Source organism: Mytilus galloprovincialis, chromosome 3 (assembly GCF_965363235.1).
Source record: "Mytilus galloprovincialis chromosome 3, xbMytGall1.hap1.1, whole genome shotgun sequence".
Taxonomy (NCBI): domain Eukaryota; kingdom Metazoa; phylum Mollusca; class Bivalvia; order Mytilida; family Mytilidae; genus Mytilus; species Mytilus galloprovincialis.
In genome coordinates this window covers 93576274-93586885 of record NC_134840.1, presented here as the reverse complement: position 1 = coordinate 93586885, position 10612 = coordinate 93576274, and the positions used below count along the sequence as shown (strand labels likewise).

At 32.1% G+C, this 10612-nt stretch overlaps 1 protein-coding gene across 1 annotated transcript; it reads right to left on the bottom strand.

The window, feature by feature from the left end:
• Nucleotides 1-3260: 3260 nt before the first annotated feature.
• On the bottom strand, nt 3261-8663 carry LOC143066642 (putative amine oxidase [copper-containing]). Its single transcript, XM_076239499.1, has 4 exons — nt 8595-8663; nt 6987-7038; nt 4000-5945; nt 3261-3557 (listed from the first exon to the last, which is right to left on the bottom strand). The coding sequence occupies exons 1-4, from the start codon at nt 8661-8663 to the stop codon at nt 3261-3263; spliced, it is 2364 nt and encodes a 787-aa protein (XP_076095614.1).
• Nucleotides 8664-10612: the final 1949 nt, after the last annotated feature.

The following is a 10612-nucleotide window of genomic DNA, read 5'->3' as shown; positions in this document are numbered from 1 at the left end:
TTTATTCCTAAAAAAGTTCAACAGGCCAAATAAGAAGTTGAATAGCATTGAGGACCAAAATTTTCTTAAATTTTTGCTAAATGCAGCTATGGTTATCTATCCCTTCAGTAGAAAATTCTTAGTATTGTAAAAATTAAATGTTTGTAAACATTTAATATCCATGATAATTCATGTCAACATAGAAGGGCTGACTACTGGGCTGGTGATACAATATAACAGGACTCAAAATCATGTAAAATTGATTATTCGTTCCATAATTTTAACTTTTGGATGATGATTTTCCTTTGACACCATCTTACTGTGTTATATTTACACAACTCGTTTGCTGTGACCGTGCAAGTTGTGACGTTTCAAATTCTAACGGACGTAATCTATGTTTTACTGGTAAATAAGTAAGTCAGGGATTTTGTTATCACAAATGACTCAAAACCTATACTATTCTTCCATAGATATAACGATTTGGTTTTGAAGTTCGGTTATTTATACCTGAAGATAACTTATTTTAAACGAGATAGTACATCCTCATGTTTAGGAAGATGTTGTTTACCGAGCACGCAAATTAAGAAACGATCCTGGTAAAATTATCGATCTTATAAATAAACTTCTTCTAAAAGTTTATCAATTCAACACTGTAATTAGATTTTGAAGATTGTGTTAATTGGTATTAATACAGATTTCGTTATCAGTAAATTTAAAGCAAACTAAATATTATTTTTTATATACATATGCACTTTTATGGATCAACAATCTGTTGATACCTGGATCTTGGCATTGCTTTGACTTTTTATAACGTCTTTCCGATAAATCCGCTGGATGTTGTACTGATTGATACTTAAGTCTTAGATGCATGCTTTGTTTTTTGTTGTTTCGGCATTGAAATAGCTGCCTGTAACTGCGAGTACTCTCAGATCTGTACTTAGTGTCTTTTTGAAGTTTAGATGTATACGTACTCGGTCACATTCACTTTCAGTTTGTTCTTATGTTTTTCCGCTACACCACTGTCTCAGGTTAGGGAAGGGTTGTGATCCCGCTTACATTCTGAATGTATATGACTGCCCTAAGTCATCAGCCTGTAAGCTCATCAACTTCAAACTTCATTTGGCCTTTTTAACTTTTTTGGATTCGAGCGTCACTGATGAGTCTTTTATAGACGAAACGTGCGTCTGGCGTATGTACCAAATTTAGTCCTGGTATCTATGATGAGTTTATTTAGTGGCTTTCGTTTGTTACTGTGTTTCATATTTGTTTTTTGTTTATTATTTGTACATTAATTAGACCATTAGTTTTCACGTATGAAATATTTTACATTTGTAACTTGAGGACTTTTTATAGCAAAACATGGGGTATGGGCTGTGTTCATTGTTGAAGGCCTTACGGTGAACTATTGCTGTTAAGTTCTTTGTTATTTAGTCCCGTTTGAAGAGATGTCTCATTGGCAAGAATACCACATCTTTTTTTTTTTTATATATCTCATTAAGAAATTAAAAAGTGATCGTAACAATATACATATACCGTATAGCGGGTTATATTTGCGGGGTGTTTATTTTAGCTTATATTGGCGGGTATATGGGAATCGCGATATTGAATTCCGCGAAAAATTTTGAAATCATATACACATTCCTGTAATATGCTAGAATTCCTACATATCAATTATGAAATAAAGACGAAAGTAGTTTACAATAGTTATCAAAGGTACCAGGATTATAATTTAATACGCCAGATGCGCGTTTTGTCTTCATAAGACTCATCAGTGACGCTCAGATCAAACTAGTTGTAAAGCCAAACAAGTACAAAGTTCAAGAGCATTGAGGACAAAAAATTTCAAAAAATTTCTGCCAAATACGGTTAAGGTAATCCTATCCTGGGATAAGAAAATCCTTAGTTTTTCGAAAAATTCAGAGTTTTTTAACAGGAAATTTATGTAGATCGATGAAGAAAAGACAAATCAAGGTAAAAAAACATAATATAAATGCATTCCATGAATTCGAAAAAAGAGCGGGACCTTGCTCATCGACATTTAAACCGTCTCCCGACATGCAAAATGACGCACCCTATGAATAAACTCACCATAGATACCAGGACGAAATTTTGTATAAACGCCAGACGCGTTTCGTCTACAAAAGACTCATCAGTGACGCTCGAATCCAAAAAGTTAAAAAAGCCAAATAAAGTACGAAGTTGAAGAGCAATAAGGACCAAAATTCCTAAAAGTTATGCCAAATAAAGCTAAGGTAACCTATGCCTGAGGTAGAAAAGCCTTAGTTTTTCAAAAATTCAAAATTTTGTAAACAGTTAATTTTTAAATATAACCATATCAATGATAATTCATGTCAGCACAAAAAGTGCTGACTACTGGGCTTGTTTAATCAATAAAAATGTCACAATTGGAAAAGCCACAGTTGGTAGATAACAGATTATAGGGTTTTCTGGTATCTACAAAGTAAACTACACAAAAAAACCGAACTTCGATGAAATTCAAATCGAGAAGTCACTTACAAAATGGCAAAACCAAAAGCTCAAACAATCAAATGAATGCAAAACAACTGTCATATAGCTGACACGGGACAGGCATTTCCTTATGTTAGATAGCTCACTTGTATGACAGCTGCATGAAATTCCTGATCTAAGATTCTGACAACATATCACGACTTAGGTGAGACACAGATATATCGTATAGATCAACCCATTTGTTTTTGTTCATGCAATGTCAATTTCACACGTTCTTTTGACTTGAGTTATCATTGATATGTTCATAATTATAAGTTAACTGTTAACAAAACATTGAAATTTTAAAAAACAAAGGTTTCTACCTCAGGAATAGATTACCTTAGTTGTATTTGGCAAAACTTTTAGGAATTTTTTTTATCCTCAATGCTCTTCAACTTCGTACTTTATTTGGCCCAATAAACATTTTTTGATTCGAACATCACTGATGAGTCTTTTGGAGACGAAACGCGCGTCTGGCGTAAATATAAAATTTTAATCCTGGTATCTATGATGAGTTTATTATTATTAACAAAGCATAACCCTGACATATTTTTTCGATTTTTATTTACTGAGGACTTAAATTGCCAGTTTAAAGATATTTTCAAATTTTAATCTTTTGTATGTAATGAAGACCAAAAGTATAAACTAAAGTTGACATTCATATTCATAGTAAACTAAATAATAGCTTAAGGTCGTCAATAAGTTAAGACTTGCTTGTATTAAAGAAAACCACTAACCAACAAAAAACGTGTTTTCATGTTTATTTGTGATAATTAACACTCAACAGCAAGACACGGATTTTTCTTCAATATTTCATCATAATAAGTTTTCTTAGGAATACAGTTGACATCACTTTTAGTACCATATCTTTTGATTGCGACTTTAGTCTTTCCATTGACATCGACTGCATCAATTCGCACTGCATTTCCCACCGACATGCCAGGACTCTCATCAAAGTAATTAAACGGTATTAAGAATGTACTGTGCGATTGCCCAGGTGTATGTGTGACAGGTAAGTCCTCTTTCTGTACAACATGATGCATACCCATTGTAACCCACGCAACAAGATCCTGTAAAATAGACATTTAGGTTTTTATTAGAAACATTTGAGGAAAATACTGACGAGTGAAAGATTTTAGCTTTATCAATAAAATAAAGGCGAAGATACCACGCTGATATTCCCAAATCAGAAATTGACAACGCCTTAGCAAAAGAAAAACAACGAACACGACGAAAAACTTCCACAAAACACTAAACAGAAAAATCAAGATTTGACAATAAGTGATCACACAGGTTATATATAAGACAACATTTCAGTGGTTCTTTTTTTATGATGTCTCTTTGGTACCTCATAAAATAAACTACAAATTATATATTTGTTTTTAACATTGTCTCGGACATGTACATGAACGTTGAAAGCCAAATATTTGAAAGCGATGAATGTATATAAACATTGAAATAGTGAAGCGCTAAATGACCAAAAAAGGACCACAGTATTTCAAACTTACTTACCTTGTCTACAATATTCTTATTGTCATCAATAAATTCTTGAAAAGAAAATACAGGATTATCTGAGTGGGTATATACTGAGCTGGAATATGGCTCACTGTCCTTATATTTTGTGACTGCTAGTTGGTACTGGGACCAGCTCACAGCTGGGTTATTTCCGTCTTTTGGTGGTCTCATAAACTTAGTCATCCCTTTATTTATCAATTTGTAACCAGGGGAGTTTCCAAATTTATCTTTTTTGTTATTGTTTACAAAAGTCAGTACTTTCGGATAATCGAAGTTGAACTTATAAGCCGCCTCAAGTTCCGTCTGTTTCAATCTTTTTATGAATCTATTTTGAACAATTGTAGAACCTGGTTTTTTGTGACATACGTTTTCCACAACATCCGGTTCTATGTCGACAGTTTGAAATCTATTGCTTGTACCTTTGATATCAAGGTCAATTTTGAAATTAAACAAATGCTGGTGTAATGGCGACATCAGATTTTTATCAACTTGAAAACTGTACGGGTTGTCATGTGTATGCCATGAACTTGTCACTATTCCAGTAGGTGTTATTTTAACTTCTATGGCGCCATTTTGATAAAATATAAAATCAATGATATAGTCATAAATGTCAATCGTAGGAATGGTTCTGACGATCAAAACTACATTTGCAACTCCTTCATAAAATCGATGGATATATCGAAAGTAACCGTTATGGCGACGGAGTGGCATTCCAGTATTGTGCTCAAATATACAGAATGCACGCTCATTAGTCATAGGTTCATCTTGTGTGTCAACCTTAAAAGAAGAACTTATAAAAGTGGCATCATTTGGACAATCAACACCAGGATGTAAATATTTTGCCCTCGCACCAATCTTATACATAGAGTCTAAGTAATTAAGTACATGTTCCTGTGGCTTATCTCCGGAATAAAAATTGGCAAGTTCTTGAAGACTAATTTCATAAGCAATACGTTCGCCTTTGTAGCGAATATCATATAGCCGTGGTCCGTAGAATACAGACATCCCAATATCAAATTCCCAGTACGAATATGACACGTGTCTGTCGTTGATATTGTAACGTACACCATCTGGAGATACTTGTGATGGGTCTTTTAGAGGTATTTTAAACGATGGTTCGCCTCTAGAACTGATAGTCTTGTCGTTTTTCTCAGCGTTTGTTGGAAAGGGAATTTTATTGATATATTCCTTGTATGTATTATAGTATGGAACTATTTCCTCCAGGCTATTAAACAATAATCCATTAAACCAAATCTTGATTATAGTATTATTACCGTTATTATCTACTTCTCGGAGTACTGCAAAATCTACGGGCCGTAACAAAAAATATTCCGTGAATTGATACAACCAACTAAACCACAAACGTTTCCTGACACCAGACAGTAGAGTCGTCAATTGGCTGTTGAGATTAAAAACCAAACAGCGATCACCACAGTTGACCAAACGACCACCATATAATTCATTTAGTATTTTTCCTACAACTTTATCAATTTGTTCTAGCAATGGCGTGAGATTGTAATCAAAAACGTCAATAGGACGATCAATAAATGGAATAGATTTTGGTAGGTAAGGAACATGCCGATAACCAGTCGGGTTTGGTAAAGGACTCACAATAATCTCTATAACATCTGGAGTGGAGATACCGCCTCGAAGAATCATTACACGGGCTTCACGTTTAGGCTGAACACAATGTGTATCTAAATGTTTCAATACGTCTCTTTTTGGTGGCAAAAATATTTCAGAACTGAAAATATAGTTTGAATTAATTGCTGCTTTATCTGCGGTTGTAAGGTTTAAATCTGAACGGTTATAAAGGTAATCAAGAATTCCTGCAATTTCCTTTTTCGTTAAATCACGAAATACAGATGGTTTACTACTTTCCCTCAAGTTAACATTACCATACAATCTTGATTTCCGAGTACACACTAGAATGTTTTTCTTTGCTGTTAAAAAAGAGAAAACTATGATAAAGATCAGAAACATTTACAATTTCGGGTCAAATAATAACAGAAATGTATTTCAAAATTTCTCCCAATTTTAGGATTCAAACTTTTGAAGCTTTTTTTTTAATAAGAATATTTCCGATTCATATGAGTTATAACCATGAAATATGTAACAACTAAGACATTTTTTCTCATATGCATTTCAATTCCATTTGCATGGAGTTTCATTCCACAAATAAAAAAAAATTGTTATATGAAAAACGATGATTGATCATGGAGTCGAAATCATAAAACATTTTTTTAATATATCGATAAGTTCAAATTGTTGTTTGAGTCCTAATCATTAGTGTTATTGTGGATCAGATGTATCTCTCCTTTTAACAAATAGCAGAACACAATCGGTCTTGATCTTTAATAAAATATACAAGTTTTGAGAAGGGAGCGAAATTCATTTGCAAGTCGTTTCTTTAAGATGACGAAAATCATATATTATGTCCCATTTTTTCGACTTTTAAACAAAAAATACCTAACATTATTTTTATTCATTTTATTTTTCAACTTTGCCGTTTAGAAATGTGTTCTAGGTAATTTTCTTTTTTTTCTGTATTTACATCATAAAAATCATCCATTCATTCAGTTTTCTGTTAATCAAATACTATTCGTTTTTCCATGTATAATATTAACAAAATTTTACACACAACCTGCAGCTCACAAAACCTCCATGATTGTTGCTATTTATCATATTTTTGAAAAAAGCAAAAAAGGGTTTGAACATTAATAGCTAAATAAACTTAAGGCCAGCTTTGCCTGTGATAGTTGGAATTCAAGCCTTTTTTTATATACTAAAAGGATTATGCAACAAGCGTATACTATCATGTTTCACAATTGTTGTGACAGAGGGTAATTTGTTGTTATTGTATTCTGTATACCATTGTATTCACAAAGGTTATCGGAATAAACTTATTTTATCTATCACTTGACGTTCGCAGGTAGGTGCATACATTTATTTGCTCTTCAAAAGTAAAGTACATTTGTACTTGCCTGACTTGGACATCCATTTGTAAAAAAGATGGTTACATTTCCTTCCATTTCCCTGAGAAAAAAAAATTTGAATCATTTATTTTATATAAATGTTTTTATTGGTCATCCGAATGCTTTATCCATTTACTTAATTAATCCTCGCTTTCACTTTTGTTCTATGATCAGTGTTATAAAACAGCAGAAAAATGATTAAAACACCAAGCATTTTGTTGTTTATGTTTTCTGATATCACACGAATAATGGTGATTTGTTTGTACTTGTTTTTAATAGAATTAAAGTGGTACCTTGCAGGTCATGGATAATTTTCGATTATTAATTTTAACAAAAATGTTAGTGGGTGTATATTGTTATCAAATGTACCAGGATTATAATTTAATACGTCAAACGCGCGTTTCGTCTACATAAGACCCATCAGTGACGCTTAGATCAAAATAGTTATAAATCCAAACAAGTACAAAGTTGAAGAGCATTGAGGACCCAAAATTCCAAAAAAAGTGTGCAAATACAGCTAAGATTATCTATGCCTGGGATAAGACAATCCTTACTTTTTCGAATAATTTAAAGTTTTGTAATAGGAAATTTATAAAAATGACCATACAATTGATATATATATGTCAACAACACAGTGCTGACTACTGGGCTGGTGTTACCCTCGGGGATGAAACGTCCACCAGCAATGGCATCAACCCAATGGTGTGAATAGTTATCAAAGGTACAAGGATTATAATTTAATACATAAATTAACGATAAACGTAAAAGAGCGAAATTCAAATAGAAATAAAGATACAAGAAGATATTGTTCGTGATTTGTCCGCATAGGGTAACACCTCGTATGTTAAATTTTTAGGTTTGATGACGCTCTCTCAAGTTTTTGGCAACATTTTTTAAAAGACATGCTGATATCATCCTTTCCATATCGTTGAAAGTAAAATTTAAGCATTCTTCCTTAGAATTAAACATTTTTTTGTGAATATCCACAAAATGATGATTTATAAGACGCCTATGTTTTAGATCCAAGACTGGATTATTCGCAAGATTGATATAATTTAGATTTTCCTACTTCAACTAAGGGAAGTAATTTTGTCAAAAGGGTCAAAGTCATGTGGTGCAAATCATATGAATGAAGTACCTTGGATATTTTGCCATATGTGTAACTACATGTACCTACATATTTAGTTATGTCCTTCTTACCAAAAGAAAATTAACGAAACTTCCAATCAAGAAACTTCTAATCCTGGCCAGACTAATAAATTGATAACTTTTAAGAATACGTTTATCTTAATTATCAGCAGGTTCACAAGGATAATATTTAAGTTAATAGGCTCTATGAACAACATCAATATTCTAATAAAATTAAGATATTCCATATAAATTTTCCCTGCAATATATTTAAGCAAATCGAAGAATCTTTGAAAAGTTTTTGGTCTCATTGAACTGTTTCGATTTATTAGCGCGTTGAAAATGACATCTAATTTGCCGTATGTTCCTTTCAATTGCACGTTCATTGATATGAGTTATCTCAGGTATCTTACCATGGCGTTCTTGCAGGAGTAATAAAATTTGTGAATAAAATTTGTATTGCAAACACACAATTTATAATTAACTTACATAGTACGAATTTGAATGGTAGCTCAATATGCCATCAATCCACAATAACAACAATATTATCTTTAACATTTTTAGCAGCAAGAGGAATTTATACCAGCATTTGAAAACTTTTTTCGCTATTTGTCAGAAATCTCCGTCCAGGTTAAGTGTTTGAAGGAACAACAGAATATTTGATTTTGTGACAATTAGTTTTGATTTTTATACTTATAGCCTTTATATAATTATATAAAATATGCATAACTTATGTGAACTTTGTACAGAATTCGTGTTATTTATAGATTTGACAAGTCTGTTTGGTTCATAATATTTACAGGTATTCACAAATACACGGCTAACCGAGAGATTGGTCGGTTAATCTATATTGAGTACGCGGATTTATAGGAGGTTGGTTTGTTAGTCGTGTTTGCTAAAGTCTGTTAATCAGGTGTTATCGAGAATATCATTGCAAGATCAATATGTTTCATTGTATAACTTTTTTTAATATATTTTTATCATAAAAACTAGTCATGTCTGGCAAAACAATTCAGTGTACACGAAATGAAAGGTTGGTTGAATTAAGTTGCATGCAATATTTTAAACATCGAAAAAAGACAGGCAATATGTTTGTTACCCATATTAATATCATTATGTGAAAATTCTACAAGAAAATCTGTATTTTAGTGACATAAATCAGTTTTTATTAAAAACCTGGTCTGTAAATTGGTCTGTTAAAAGTTTTGAAGGGCTATAAAAGTTTAATTTGATTGCAATATGGGGTGTTATCGGAACAAATGGATAGGCTCAAGGCGAGTCGCTAAAATATACAGAAACAACACACGAACAATGAAACATAAATTAAGACAATAGCAATTGAAAATTGATAAAAATGGTTTCAAAAAGTGTAATATTAACAGTAACATTAATTTCATCCAAGAATGATCGCATATATCATGTGGCTTTGTTTCATTGTTATGAATGACACCAATTTGTCGTCTACATTGCTAACCAGTAAATAAATCAGAGATAAACTTTTAACATCAGTAACTAAAATACTATGCATTTTTTGTGATGAAAAGAAAAATATTATTTTGTTACACATTAAATTTAAACAGCAACGAACACCAAAAAATACTGATGTCAATTTATTGTGTGGAACCAAGTCTTACTAACGAATATAAAACAACGGTCACATTCCTTAGGCAGAAAATGGCAATGATCACAAGGTAGAAAAGACAATGCATATCAGAAAACGCATGGAATTTAACTATAGCTGCATTGCAACACATGAAAGATTCATAGATGTTGCAGACTTTGAACAGACACAAAAATAAGGCTGATTGAAAACGTCAATAAAAATCATTATAGCGGCCAATCCATATCACGCTACATTAAAGTGACACACCCTTCAAAAAAATGTAAAGAAAGTTAGAATAAATAAGATCTTACTAGAAGAAAACTGTTGAGCCGCATTGTCATTTTTACATCGTGATGAACTTTAGGGCAATCTGATGTATTATTGCAAGAGAGATTTCCATTACGTTACTTCGTGTTTGACTGGTAACCGATCTATAATCTATAAATACGCAAAATAGTGCAAAATAACATTTTCTATCACTAAAATATTTTTTTCAGAACATGAATCAATATATGAAAATATATTTTATTATTATATAAATAAGTAAAAATCCTTTATATCAATGCACACGTACAGAAAAAAAATTGTGGTAACGCATGCGGAAGAACGTTTGCAATCTCTCAAAGACCGATAACTCTGTATGTGAGATTGAACGTTTTGCGGAAACATGAATGCCTACTCAAATAAAATCTATTAGAAAAATCGAATTATTACAGAAAATTATAATATGACGACCTATTATCGTCAACCAGTATAATCACAATATATCTACCTTAAGCGCAGTAATACAAAAAAAAAAAAAAAAAAAAACCGGCTGTTTCGCGTAACGACCAACTTTTTTATACTACCAGATATTCTCAATTTTCGACATCAAAACCCCAAGTTTACGTAGGCCAAGATTCAG

What these genes read in the sequence shown, in the direction of transcription:
- LOC143066642 (XM_076239499.1), bottom strand. Translation starts at nt 8,663, where the DNA reads ATGTTAAAGATAATATTGTTGTTATTGTGGATTGATGGCATATTGAGC. An exon ending in ACCATTCAAATTCGTACTAT is followed by an intron (nt 7,039 to 8,594) that starts GTAAGTTAATTA and finishes TTTTTTTCTCAG; the next exon opens with GGAAATGGAAGGAAATGTAA. An exon ending in ATAAGAATATTGTAGACAAG is followed by an intron (nt 3,558 to 3,999) that starts GTAAGTAAGTTT and finishes TCTATTTTACAG; the next exon opens with GATCTTGTTGCGTGGGTTAC.